This window comes from Mandrillus leucophaeus, unplaced genomic scaffold, assembly GCF_000951045.1.
Source record: "Mandrillus leucophaeus isolate KB7577 unplaced genomic scaffold, Mleu.le_1.0 Scaffold163, whole genome shotgun sequence".
Lineage (NCBI taxonomy): Eukaryota > Metazoa > Chordata > Mammalia > Primates > Cercopithecidae > Mandrillus > Mandrillus leucophaeus.
Genome location: NW_012101621.1, coordinates 1,447,963 through 1,462,887, shown reverse-complemented (window position 1 = coordinate 1,462,887; position 14,925 = coordinate 1,447,963). Strand labels below are relative to the sequence as shown.

The 14,925-nt window shown below is 41.3% G+C and overlaps 1 protein-coding gene across 3 annotated transcripts in view; it reads left to right on the top strand.

The window, feature by feature from the left end:
* RNASE11 (ribonuclease, RNase A family, 11 (non-active)) overlaps positions 1 to 10,711 on the top strand; it is a 29,013-nt gene extending 18,302 nt beyond the window's left edge. Inside the window, exons 2-3 of one of the 3 annotated variants that reach the window (XM_011976183.1) lie at positions 2,807 to 2,975; positions 9,089 to 10,711. In XM_011976183.1, coding sequence (XP_011831573.1) covers positions 2,845 to 2,975; positions 9,089 to 9,710 — 753 coding nt within the window. In that variant the 5' untranslated portion in view covers positions 2,807 to 2,844 and the 3' untranslated portion in view covers positions 9,711 to 10,711. Of the gene's footprint in view, positions 1 to 2,806; positions 2,976 to 5,842; positions 6,006 to 9,088 lie in introns of those variants that run through there. The other 2 variants (XM_011976184.1, XM_011976185.1) reach the window with 2 other exon arrangements.
* Positions 10,712 to 14,925: the final 4,214 nt, after the last annotated feature.

The following is a 14,925-nucleotide window of genomic DNA, read 5'->3' as shown; positions in this document are numbered from 1 at the left end:
ATTTAATCTTTCTTTCTTTCTTTCTTTCTTTCTTTCTTTCTTTCTTTCTTTCTTTCTTTCTTTCTTTTTTTTTTTTTTTTTTTTTGGTGGGGGATAGAATCTCACTCTGTCACCCAGGCTGGAGTGCAGTGGCACAATCTTGGCTCACTGCAGCCTCTACCTCCTGGGTTCAGGTGATCCTCCCACCTCAACCTCCCAAGTAGCTGGGACTACAGGCGTGCACACCACCACATCCTACTAATTTTTGTGTTTTTATAGAGATGGGGTTTCACCATGTTGCCCAGGCTGGTCTCAAACTCCTGGCCTCAATCAATCTGCCTGCCTCGGCCTCCCAAAGTGCTGGGATTACAGGCATTAGCTACTGCGCCCATTCTCAATTAGTGTTAATTTGATATAGAAGCAATACTGTGATATTTTGTTAGAGTCTACACCCAGGAGTGGGATTAAAAGGTCTCAGGTCAAAAACCCTTAATTTTACCAAACATTTTCAGATTACTTTCTAGTATTGCCACGCCAATTTTTATGCCCAGCAATGTTTTTACCAGCACTTGATATTATCTGTTTTTCTAATTCTTGATAACCATTTTTGATAATCTGATGGTTATAAACTATTTCTTTTGTGATTTTAGCTTTCATTTCTTTGCTTACTAATGAAGTGGAGCATTGCTTCTTACCCATTTTGACTTCATCTTCTGAAATTGGCTTTTCTCTGACAATTTTTTCTCCCCCAGGGGTTTCCTGTCTTTTTAGGGCTGACAGGAAGGAGTTCCTTATACGTAGATGCTAATCCTTATGGGGTTTTAGGCATTACAAATATTTTCTTCCAGGCTGCCACACTAGTTAACATTTGGACTCGGCCTCAACTCCTTTTGCAGTGTAATACTCTGGGGATAGGCTTAGTTGTCTCCTTTGGGGAAAATCTTTGTAACAGGGATTGCTTCTCTGCCTGTACACTTAGTGAAGTATCTGTACTTCAGCTACTTGGAAGTTCTGGCAGGAAATAATGAACGCGTTACAGTACATAGATATACTTCTCTGTATACATTGGAATTGTTTCTGCAAGATGTACAAAATCAAATTTTGTTAATTGAAAATTGTGTCAAAAATTAAGCATGCACTTATATCTTTGTGACATTGGGTAACACGTATCCAAAACAGGATAGTTCGAATTCTGAAAGGACACCCAGAATGGACATTTTTGGAAAGTAAATATATTCACCTGGTTGCTCATTGTCACAATTTGAAATTTGGCTTTCGTTTTTGTATAGAGAGAGAAGCATTTTTTGAAGGCTTCTCCAGTATTCTGTTTTTCCTAGATAATTTTTTACTCAGCAATCATTTTCTTCCTGCCAATTAGAAAGACACAGATATGCACAGAGGAGATTTTGTACCTGTCTCTCCAAAAGAGAAATGACTTCAGGGCATGAAGTAGTAAAACTAAGTCCATTTGCCCATTCCTATATCAACTCACTGGGAGATGATAGCAACAAAAAGAATTCTCTGGTCTCAATACTTTGAACACTATCTTTTTACTAAACCCTTATCCACTAATCTCCCATGTAGGTTTCCCATGTATACCATGGTTCAGTGGTTCCCAAGTTTTGCTATATATTAGAATCACTTGGGGATCCTTTAGGAGATCCAGATCACACACAATATCAATTAAAGCAGAATGTATCAAGGTGGAAGCCAATATTTTTTTAAATCTCCCGTTGATTCTACCGTTCAGCAGTTTGGGAACTATCTCTATACTCCTCAAGAGCCCAGGTAGTTATCAAGATTAATGTTATTGCCAGGGAATTGTTTTTGTCCTGTGCTAGACACCACGTGGAAATGAAGCTTGCTAAAACTGAAATTCAAGTGTTTGGCACTGACAGGATGGGACTCTTGCTTTCCTTCCCACTTCCTATCTCCACCTTAACCTTTCTGCAACTCATTTATTTGTCAATGAAATGAAAAATTTCATATATTTGTCATAAGGACTGATTGAAAATTTAGAAAGGAGGCAGTACTGTGGCTGGTACACACTGGCCTTCACTAAATGTTCTGAGAAGTCCTCACTTGTTTAATGAGGACACATTCGGGACCTGCCTTACCTGACTCTCTTGCTGAAGGTAACTTCTCTTCCTCCCCAGCGGTGCCCAAGCACACCCTCTGCAGGTCCCTCCCTTTTTCTACTTTGGCCCTCCCCACATTCAATAGGCTCTCTATCAGTTATTGTCAGGGAACAGCAAGACACAAGCGATTTTCTCAAATCCACGATCAAAAGGCTATGTTACCTGTGAGAACGACCAGAAAAACGACAGGTGAGAGGAGCTAGCACAGAGCCAAGCAGGACTGACAGAGGGAGGGACTTGGAAGGAACTGGGAAGAATAGATGAGAAGAAGGTACTAAAATCATGTGCAATTGGGTGGAGTTAAGGTTGAGAAATTACAGGAAAGAAGGTTATTCAGCAATATGAATAACCTTGACCACCTTCTATATGTCCAGCTCTGTGCTGAGCACTTTGAAGGATTTGAGAACTAGGAGATGTGGTCAAAGATGCTGTCAAAGAACTTGTAGAAACAAAACAAATACAACAGGAATAATTTAGAGAACTGCTCAATACCAAACTCTGAGAGCTGACATGGTCAGAAAAGGCTTTCTTGGGGAACTATGCCTCCAGCTGGATCTTGCAAGGTCAGTGTGATTTTAATTAGTGGAGAGAAGGAAATAAAATATTCCAAGGATGGGGGAGCAGCCAGGGCTTGCAGCAGGAGGAATCTGACTGTCCTTTGCTACTTTCTATCTTCCCTTACTCAACAGCAGTTAAAGCCAAAGATGTGAAGTCCCTCTTACCTCTGATGATAATAATGGTGATAATTTTCTTGGTGCTTCTGTTCTGGGAAAATGAGGTGAACGATGAAGTAGTGACGTCAACCTTAGAACACTTGCATGTGGACTACCCTCAGAATGATGTTCCCGTTCCTGCAAGGTACTGCAACCACATGATCATACAAAGAGTCATCAGGGAACCTGACCACACTTGTAAAAAGGAGCACGTCTTCATCCATGAGAGGCCTCGAAAAATCAATGGTATTTGCACTTCTCCCAAGAAGGTAGCTTGCCAAAACCTTTCGGCCATTTTCTGCTTTCAGAGTGAGACAAAGTTCAAAATGACAGTCTGTCAGCTCACTGAGGGCACAAGATACCCTGCCTGCAGGTACCACTATTTCACCACAGAGGGGTTTGTTCTTGTCACTTGTGATGACTTGAGGCCAGATACTTTCCTGGGCTATGTTAAATAACTCAAGATCAGCTCCCGAGTCTGAGATCTCTTCTCTCAATGGCATTGGAGCTGGCTATACCTGAGGCAGACCTGAACCGTGGACATGGGGCAATGCCTTGAGTGGAAGGGGAAGCCACTGGTAATTAATTTATCCTTCCTGTATTGCTTAGTTGGGATTGTTTTATTCTGCTTCAATAAAAGAATCTTTATTGAATTAAACCATAAATTCTACATGTGTTTCAATTTTTTGTCCCTTATCTCTGGGTCGTTTGATGAGAGACAAGACTGAGATTAAGATAAAGTGAATGAGCCACTCACTTTAGATGCAAAATTTAAGAGGGCACCAAAAGACCAAAAACCTAGTAACCTAGATGAATATATTTGATTTCAGTATTTTCTTTTTTTCTTTTTTGAGACGGAGTCTCACTCTGTCACCCAGGCTGGAGTGCAGTGGCCAGATCTCAGCTCACTGCAAGCTCCGCCTCCCGGGTTTACGCCATTCTCTGGCCTCAGCCTCCCGAGTAGCTGGGACTACAGGCGCCCGTCACCTCGCCCAGCTAGTTTTTTGTATTTCTTAATAGAGACAGGGTTTCACCGTGTTAGCCAGGATGGTCTCGATCTCCTGACCTCGTGATCCGCCCGTCTCGGCCTCCCAAAGTGCTGGGATTACAGGCTTGAGCCACCGCGCCCGGCTGATTTCAGTATTTTCTTTTTCTTTTTCTTGTTACCAGGCAGGAGTACGATGGCGTGATCTCGGCTCACCGCAACCTCCGCCTCCCGGGTTCAAGCGATTCTCCTGCCTCAGCCTACCAAGTAGCTGGGATCACAGGCGTGTGCCACTGCGCCCGGCTGATTTTGTATTTTTAGTAGAGATGAGGTTTCTCCATGTTGGTCAGGCTGGTCTCAAGCTCCCGAACTCAGGTGATTCGCCCACCTCGGCCTCTCAAAGTGCTGAGATTACAGGTGTGAGCCACCGCGCCCAGCCTTGATTTCAGTATTTTAAAAAAAATCAAACTTAATGCAAAAATCTTGGATGCTCAAAATATCTATCACAAAATTTTGAAGATCCAATCTGACAAGGCTAAGATTAGGGTCAGATGAGTTATATGAGTAACATGTAGTGCAGGGTCAGATCCTGGTATTTACAATTTTAACATTTGTTCATCAGGGATTATTTTGCATTAAATTTATTTTCTGGCCAGGTGCGTTGGCTCACACCTGTAATCCCAGCACTTTCGGAGGCTGAGGCAGGTGGATCACTTGAGGTCAAGGGTTTGAGACCAGCCTGGCCAACATGGCGAAACCTTGTCTCCACTAAAAATACAAAAGTTGGTCGGTTGTGGTGGTGCATGCCTGTAACCCCAGCTACTTGGGAAGCTGACACAGGAGGAACGCTTGAACCTGGGAGGTGGAGGTTGCAGTGAGCCGAAATCATGCCATTGCACTCCAGCCTGGGCAACAGAGCAAGACTCTGTCTCAAAAATAAATAAATAAGTTAATTAATTAATTAAATATTTTCTAAAATTGGTGCATTAAAATATTATTTATCTTGATTATTGAGTTTTTTGGCACCCTCTTAAATTTTGGTCTTAGAGTGAGTGTCTCATTAACCTCAGCCTAATCCTAGCCCTACTGCTAGCTGTAGAAGCAACAGAGGTCACCTCTTAGGGTTTTTTTAAAGATAGCATATACAACTCAAGGAGCATCTGTTTCTGTTCAGCAGCTCCCTTTTTGGCTTCAAATAAAGAAAGGAGCCTGACTGATCTGAAACCATTTCCCTTAAAGACTTTAGAGAGACACAGATAAGGATTTCCCAGGAAGAGATTGCGACTCTCAGAGCTCAGTGATCTCCTCTTTGCATCTCCAGAAGGAACAGAGCAGACTTTGAGCCAGACTACTAACTCTTTTCTCTTTTCAGTTCTTACAATTGGACTTACTGCTTAGTTTCCCCACATTCAGCTATAGGCGTAGTATCCTTACAGCTGGAAGGAGAAGGAAGAGAAAGAGAGGCTTCTAATTCTGGGAATTTCATGAAGTCCTCTTCTCCTCTATTCATTAGTTTCCCTGTCTGTAAAGCGAGGATCTTGAATTAGATAACGTTTCAAGTTCTTTCCAAGTCTATTAGTCTATAATTCTATTTCTTAGGTAGTATAGAAAATGGCTATATTATAGCCATTGTTGGAGGGGAGAATTTGTATTGTGAGGTAGTAAGAAATGAGGGGCGATTGGCAAATAAAGGCCAGATTATGTTGCCACTAATTCTGAGCTATGGCATTTCAATCCTGTATGTGAGAGCTAGAGACTCATGCAGTGACCTAGAGCAGGCATGAGTGGGTCACAGGCTTTGGAGAGCACTCTCTGTCCTGATCTTTTCAGTTGAGAGACTTCAGCTGTTCATTGCTCATTTGGACTTAGTTCAAGGTCATATCAAAGAAGAAGGTGCACTTATGCTAGTTGTTAGCTCTGTCTCTTGTAACCATCAAGTTCTATGTGATTGATTAGATCTAGGAGGGGGAGGTGGGGGATAATCGTAAGTGAAGGACAGTTTGCAACCTTGTGAGCAGGCAACGCTTACTCATCTCATGGCTTCTTCCATCTTAGGTGGCTGTTTTTCAGCTGAGTTTTATTTTCTAGTTCTCTATGGTAATTCTGTTGTCATAGTTGTCTCCATATAATTTTGGGTGTCACCAGGTAAACAGAGTCCTCAGCATCTGAATAGAAACTTAACAGGAACAGGTAGGTGGTCCCTAGCATGTGATTTGTTGGGTCTTGGTAGCATCATTTTCTGGGCAAAACTCTGAAGTGGATGAAATGCATCCTTTAGGTTCCTACATCTATTTTCTGAATTCTGAGTCCTTTTCCTATCCCTCTCCCTAGGTTTCATTGTCTTTTCCTTCCTTTTCAGTGCTTTTTCTCCCCTTCCTCACCAAACTTCCTCTTTTCTAATTAAAAATATCTTGCAGATAAAAGTATAACTGAGATGAACCAATAGGATCTATCCTCAGAGTAATTTCATTCAACAGGGATCAACACCAAATTCAAATGAATTATGACATTTTAGACATTTGTAGTTTGGGTGTGTGTGTATCTACATTTATCCATCTGTATCTAAATATGTATATACATATATATATTATACAGATACATAGAATCAGAGTCTCACTCTGTTGCCCAGGATGGAGTGCAGTGGTATGATCAATGCTTACTGCAGTCTCAGACTTTTGGGCTCAAGAAATCTCTCCCCTCAGCCTCCCTAGTGGCTGGGACTATAGGCATGTGCCACCACAACTGGCTTTTTGTTGTTGTTGTTGTTGTAGAGATGAATTCTCACTATGTTGCCTAGGCTAGTCTTGAACTTCTGGCCTCAAGTGATCCTCCTGCATTGACCTCCCAAAGCAATGAGACCACAGGCATAGGTGACTGTACCCGGCCAGGTATAATTTTTTAATGGGCACCTCTTAGCAGTTTCAGATAAAACCTAGGCAACTGTGAATGCTGCCCACTTGAAATACATGTCTCAGAAAGACTGGAAATTTCTGCCCTGCTCTTCCTCCTGTTTTTTTTTTTCTCCTCCTGGTCTTTCTGTTTCCCTGTTATCACCTTACTACTGATGTCAATGGCATAGGATATAGAAGTTTAGGAAACAAAATAAATTTCCTATAAATCCCTCATCCTTTCTCCCTTCAAAATGCATCAGGTCTTTGGTCAAGTCATCCTTGGGCACACACACCTGGATGCATATACTTAATTATTAATAATCTATCAATAATCCATTAACCCAATTAAGGCTTATGTATTCTTGGTGCTAGGTTTTTGCTCTAGTTTCTCACACATACATTTTAAATTCAAATATAATATTTTAAAAGTTCATACATAATAACATCAAATGAGTAGTATAAGAAGGGAATGATTAGAAGTTCAGAGAAGTTGGAAATGGGTTTAGTAGACTTAAGCGGTGATGAAATGTGTAAAATAAAGAATGAGATCTGAACTGGGCTTTGAAGGATTTCAAGAGACAGAAAAGTATAGCCATTCAAGAAAGAAGCTAAGTGGGAAAGATGGCATAGGGTATTTAAAAAAAAAAAGAGAGTCACACTGATTGACTAAGGCAGGTTTGTGTAGCAAAATAATGGAAAATAAATCCTGATAGGCAGATTGAGATTAGAGCAAGTAGAGCATTGGCTACTAGGCTCAGGGGATCAGACTTCCTACTGTGAGCAAAGAGGAATGTTTCAAAAATTCTGAGTGTCATTGCAAGTTATGTTTTTAGAAAAGTAGTGTATAGAAGAAATTGGAGGGTCAAGAAGGGGTGATTAGGAGGGAAGTAAGGGTAATAATGTAGGAGATCAATGTAGAAGGGATGGAGGCTATAGAGGTGGAAGATAAAAAAGAGGAAAATAGAATCATTCTAAAGAGAGAGAAAGAATTATTAACTTAAATAACCATTCTTTCGGGATTTTCCAGGACTGACCTCAAGTAAAGGATTTTATATACTAGTAAAGTCATGTTATGTTGCTAACAAATAGTGTTGAGAAATTAGTGTGTGTGCAGTAATTACACACACTGAATAAAACCCAGGCAGCTATGAATGCTGCCCACTTGAATTTCATGATTCAGAAAGACTGAGAATTTCTGCTCTGCTCTTCTTCCTGTTTCCTTAACATCTACTCTTTAGCACTATGGTAAACTCTTGATTGTTTATACTAACTGGAGGAGTGAAGAACCCAAAACTGTGGATAATTCCATTAAAATTTATAACTGATCCTGGAGTGCAGATTCTTTATTGATCTACAGTTCATTATTTGATTCTGTATGAATAAAAGTATAAATAATCAGAAACTGTGTTTCAGGCTCAAGGAATTTTTAGCCTAACAAGAGGGAGAAAAGATTAACATTAATTGACTAACTAGAAAAATGAAAAAGATCATATAAAATGAAGTGCAACTTAATCTGTGCTGTAGGGTTTCAGAAAACAAAAAAGTCATGGCTGGGTTTTGGTATAAATAGACAGAAAGTTTTCACAGAATAAGAAGCAATGGTGCTGCCCAGGCCATTGAGATTCCGACTGCCAAATGGACACTTTGTTCAGTTCTCCCTGAGCTTCCTTGATTCCACATGGTCTCCTGCATTAATCTCATACAATCCTGTCTACCCTTCTGTTGCCCCTCCTTCCCTCAGTTGGACACAACAGCAGAAACTCCCAGGAAACAAACACAATTTCACTTCCAGCTCTGCAACAAAGTGGAATCTTCCTGTACAGGATCCACTTGCTGAAGGAACTTGTTAAGACAGAAATCTTATGACTGAGAATGGGTGGAAAAAGAAGTGAGAGATGGGGAAATGGCGATGTGTGTTTTATTTCGTTTTCAAGTGGCTACGATGTGCCAGGTTCTATATATATGAGGCCATAGGAGATACGGTAATGGTGAGGGATGAGTTGAGTGAGAATTGTGACCCACCATAGAAATTATACACCCCACCAATGAGACGATAGACCAAGGGAAATGGATAAGAAACAAATACTTCGTTGTAGATCTTTAAACATATCACTTTACGTAATTCTCACCATTTTTTTTCAGATGGGGAAACTGGGGTTAAATAAGGTAGAATAAATTATAAGCAGAAAAGCAGGGATTTGAACATGAGTTTTCAGACTCCACAGCTGATCGTGTTTCTATTATATCATAGTTCCATTCACAGATATAACAATTTTAACCTACATGTAGGGGTTACTCCCAGGAATAACTGTCAGGAGGAAGAAAGAACTACCTCTTTAATCTTCTTCTTATTTTATCTTTCATTTATTGTCTTTACTGCAGAAGAGATTACACTACATCTGAAATGGAGACCTTTCCTCTGCTGCTGCTCAGCCTGGGGCTGGTTCTTGCAGAAGCATCAGAAAGCACAATGAAGATAATTAAAGAAGAATTTACAGAGGAAGAGATGCAATACGACATCGCAAAAAGTGGCCAAGGAAAACAGACCATTGAGATATTAATGAACTCGATCCTGTTAGTTAAAAATACCAGCCTCAGCATGTCCAAGGATGATATGTCTTCCTCATTACTGACATTCAGAAGGTTACATTATAATGACCCCAAGGGAAACAGTTCAGGTAATGACAAAGAGTGTTGCAATGACATGACAGTCTGGAGAAAAGTTTCAGAAGCAAACAGATCGTGCAAGTGGAGCAATAACTTCATCCATGACTCCACAGAAGTGATGCACGGGGTCCACAAGGCCCCCAGCTGCAAGTTTGTGCAGAATCCTGGCATAAGCTGCCGTGAGAGCCCAGAACTGGAAAATACAGTGTGTCAACTCACTGCAGGCAAACAATTGCCCAGGTGCCAATACCATAGTGTTACCTCTTTAGAGAAGATATTGACAGTATTGACAGGTCATTCTCTGATGAGCTGGTTAGTTTGTGGCTCTAAGTTGTAAATCCCACAGAGCTTTAAGACTAGGGTCTTACTAAAGAAGGACCTCTTCATGTTCATTCTTGTTTCTTTCCTTAATATCTACTCTTTAGCACTATAGTAAACTCTTGATTATTTATTCTAACTGGAGGAGTGAAAAATTCAAAATTGTGGATAATTCAATTAAAATTTATAACTGATACTGGCGTGCAGATTCTTCTCTCTCTCTCTCTCTCTCTCTCTCTGTGTGTGTATATGTGTGTGTGAGGGGGGTGGTGGGGTCGGGGGGTGTCTGAAACAAACTGAATTTCATCCTAGTTCAGCTATAAAGCCAAGAAACAAGAGTCCACCTAACTAGGCAGAATTAAGGAAAGAAGGCCTAAAGCCAATATGGACAATTAAAAACTAATTGTACTGCCAATGATACTATTCAGAAAAATAGTGATGAGTGTGACATATATTATTATCACTACTCTCTTCAAAGGGTATGTGCTCACACATGTGTGAACTGATGTATGCACACAACAAAGGGTCTGCCTGTCCTTTAGGAGATGCCAGAGGAAAAAGATCCTTTGGCTTAGCTGTTGCTCTCAGTGTCAATAGCTCCAGCCCTATGCAATCTCCACTCTTCCACCCCCATCTCTATTTCACAGGTTGCAGTAAAGAGAAGAAAATTCTGATTGTAATCTTTATTCAAGCAAAGTCTTGATACCCTGGGGCTGTGGGAGAGGAATGGCAAGCCATGGAAGAATAGAGGAGGCAGAAAGAAAGATGGGAATAGAAAGTCTGTGCCAAGCACCAGGCAGGACTGGTCTTCAACCTTGATGTCTTATGATACTGTAGTTAATTTTGTTCACTACCAGCTATTTGTTTGTAAGCATTCGTGGTTCATTCTGCATAAAGTATGGGCAGTTATCTTCTTCACTGATGTGTGGCCATATGCTTCTATTCCTCTCCTTAAATCCTCCCTCCATCCTGAGACCCCTCTTTCTTAATGTTCTAATTTTAAATAAATGCATGTAAATGAATGTTATGTCATGGTAACTTCTTTCTTGTACATAATTCTCTATATGTCATTTTCCCCAAACTTTATTATATTTGGTGCAGAATTCTCAATATACTGGAACTGTAAAACATTTACAATCACCCAATATGCAGCATTACAGCAACATTTTTGTACCTTTTAGCTGGCTTTCCCTTGTCAGTGTAGCCATTGTTTAATCAATGTGGGTTTGGCCAAAGAGGTATATAATTAGGACTCAGTTTGCATTCGGCAGCCAAAGAACAGAGTAATAAAGCAAAATGCTTGGGTCCCAAAGTTCTCTTCTCTGTAGGAGAAGGACTCAGGACCCAGAAAGGAAGATGTGCTTACTAAGTTCCATCCCAGGGGTAGCTCCACATAGCAAGTCTGACACTACCACCTACTCATCAAAAAAAAGGGTGGACTCCATTCACAGTAGAGCAGTCTAAGCAGTCTCCTCTTGTTTAAATTTAGTTCAGATTTGAATAACTTCTTTCTTACAGTAGATTTCCAGCTCTGGCTGAGAGGTATGTCAGCCTCAGAGACCAACTATTTAAACTCTGGGAGAGTTTTCTGTAATGTGTAAGAAAAAGTAAATGCTGCCTACTTCAAACTGAGTACTCATAGCATCCCTCACCAGAAGAGAAAACAAAGACCCAGAATAGCTGGCTCATTTTGGGCCAGGAGCATCCTTTAAAGAGGCTTAGTTAAGACCAAACCCTTCCACTTCTCTGAATGAAGCGGGAGCTCTGGGTTCCAGTCCTTTGGTGCCCTGATGTACCAGGATCTGTGCCGTCATCATACAATGAGGCCTGAGCAAGGCCGAATGTGGAGTGCGTGGGGAGTCAGTGCTCCCGAGGGCCAGCACCTCTCATCCTTGAAGCGTGTTACACTTTCGACATCCTGTACATCCTCAGATCCTTCATGAGTATGATGGGCATGAGTTTTCAGATTTTAAAGTACTCAGTTTGTATAACGTCCCTTTTCTGCTCCCAAACCGCAGAGAGCTCCTTTTTTTCTTGTAGCTTCACACCTGTTTCTCAGGCTGACTTTCCAGGCCCCCAGTACTCCATTCTCATCTGACCTAGCCTGTCTCCAGTACCTGTCCTATCTCTGCTGTTCTGAGTCTACAGAGCTGGTGTATCCTTGTCTTCACTCCTATGCCAGTTTATCTCCACGTGCTTCCTTTTCCCTTTCTCAGTCTGTCATCTCAGTCCACTCAATTGCACAAACTCCACCTGACTAGATATAGTCAAACAAATGTTCCTTGCACATTTTAGAAAAGTAACTGAGAAGTGGGCTGGATGCAGTGGCTCACACCTATCCCAACACGTTGGGAGGTCAAGGCAGGTGGATCACTTGAGGCCAGGAGTTTGAGGCCAGCCTGGCCAACATGGTGAAACCCAGTCTCAACTAAACAAAAATCACAAAACTTAGCCAGATGTGGTGGTGCACACCTGTAATCCCAGCTATTCAGGGGGCTGAGGTGGGAGAATCACCTGAACCTAGGAGGCAGAGGTTATGGTGAGCCAAGATCACATCACTGCACTCCACCCTGGGAGACAGAGCCAGACTGTCTCAAAAATAAAAAAAAAGGGTCTGTAATCCCAGCACTTTGGGAGGCCGAGACGGGCGGATCACGAGGTCACAAGATCAAGACCATCCTGGCTAACACGGTGAAACCCTGTCTCTACTAAAAAAAATACAAAATACTAGCCGGGCGAGGTGGCGGGCGCCTGTAGTCCCAGCTACTCGGGAGGCTGAGGCAGGAGAATGGCGTGAACCCGGGAGGCGGAGCTTGCAGTGAGCTGAGATCCGGCCACTGCACTCCAGCCTGGGTGACAGCGCGAGACTCCGTCTCAAAAAAAAAAAAAAAAAAAAAGAAAGAAAAAAAAGAAAAATAACTGAGAAGTGAATAAGTGTTACATCCCTTAGCTGAAAGAAAACATTAGAGAGCATGAGATGGGATGATAAAGGAGACGGACCCCATTTTAAAAGGGTCATACAAGGGAGAGTCAGGTAGGAGAAGGAAGCTGAGGATGGACGGAGGATGGAAGGATACAGAGGTGTGTGAAGGACACCAACAGCGGTTGTTTAGCCTAAAAGGAGTACCCTTCTTGTCTCTAACCATTCCCTCTGTTTTCCCAAAATAAAGTGTACTAAATATCTCTTAAGTAACAATTATGAGGAAACAAGACCCTGGCCTCAAGTACCCAAGATGGTACTGAGGGAAGGAGGACCTTTGCCACATCACCAGTTAAGTCTTCATATGTTCTATGGGCGGGGTTCATCATGCCTTCCAAGAAAGTCATTGAGATTCAATTTTCTTATCTACACAAGGAGGAAACTGGATTAGGTCTGGATTCTTAGGCTTAGATATGCATCGGGATCACCGTGGCAAAGCTTTCAGGTTGCCCATCCAAATCAACCCACCTTGCTCCCAAGGCAAAAGGATGCAGTGAGGCACAGGATGCCCAGCCAGACTGACCTTCCCAGTCTCTGTGAGCAGAAGTAATTCATGCTGCTTCCGAGTCCAGGTCTTACAACACAGGACTGGCCTCCTCTGTGATTTTTGTCTTTTCAACAGCTAGATCGCCAAAATGGACATAAGTGTGCCCCAACTTTAATCATGCAGATAACGGTAATGTCCTAGAAATGGCCTGAACAGTAACATGCAAGGAGGCCACATCCCTGAAGAACTGTTAAGCACAGTTATTTTGCTAGCCTGGATTGCTCATTTGGGGACTGTTATATGAGATTAAAATATTGATATATATTTTATCCACTATACTCTGATATTTCATTCTATGAGTTTAGCCTTATTCTAACAAATTCAATAGCTTCTGGAGTTATTATAAATACAACTCCCTGGGCCCTAATCCCAGAAATTTGGATTCAAAGGTAAGACTATAGCATGTGGTCTTTTCTAAATGCATTAGGTTTGTTGATGTGCTGCAAAGTTTGAACACTACTGGATTAGATGAAGTAAAAGTTTTCTTTTTAATCATAGGACATTCTAGTCCTGATGAAGGAAAAAAGGTTACTGGCTCTATATTCAGAGCTTTTGAAGACAACACTGAGGCAAAATAATTCAATTTAACTCAAAGAGCTTCCACCTCCTACACAGTCTTCCAGAACTAGCAAGGCAGTCCTTTTATACTGAAAGTCCTTCACTACAGGATACATCTGTGGGCAAACGCAAGATCACTGTAAGAGGAACTCATGTTTCCAAAACAGTGACAAGTTAAAAGAGGTGTCACACACATGAAATGCCTCCTTTTCATTCCAGCAACCAGAGGACTGGCTGGTTTGGGATAAGATGGCTGTTTTAAATCCTTAATCCTTCAGGTTTCAAAATATGCTAAACTTATTCGAAATCATATACAACAATCATTACAAAGATGTTTAATGGTAATAATAATAATAACAATGGAGCTTTTATGATGTGCTAGGTGCTAGTTTATTTACTTTTTATTCTCAGAACAACGCCCAGGAGGCAAATACTATTATTATTCCCCCTTTAGTGATGAAGAAACAGAAGCACAAAGACTTTAGGCAATGTACAAAGGTCACCTGTGTAATAGGTGGTCCCCCAGGAGCAAACGAGGATAGTCTGATTCTGTAGGCCACGCTTTTAGCCACTCATCTTTATTTGATGGAAAAAAGCAAACTTGCTTATAACCATACAGAAAGATAAAGGTAGAATGTTTCCTGAAAAAAATTCTACTTCACAGGATTGTTTTGTGGATTAAGTGATTAATTTAATTATGATTCGATAAGGACACTGTGCTAAGTAGATAATTGAAAAAAATTCAATATATCAAAAGGATTGATATCTTTAATACATAAAGAGGTCATCAGTTTAATAAGAAAAAGATGTAAATGTAATACAAATTAAATAAGGGGCTATGATAGTTTACCTACCCAATCCACACAAATAAGAGTAAAAATATAATGTAGTGGGGGCACTGGTACAGGAAGGGGACATTCTCATGCAGTCCTCCCAGGAAAGCAAATGGATGCATTTGCTGTCTTTCAGGACAGTTAATGGGGCTTAGCAATGTGAGCTAAGCACCATTCCAGTTTCCAGGCCCTCTGCACATTTGGCTGCTTTGCTTCCTTGTTGACACTCCCGTCTCCTCTTAAACCTCTTTAGGTGAGAGACTTGCCTCAGTCAGCTCTGGCCGAGGTGGTCTTTGAGGTGGCGTCCTCATTAGAG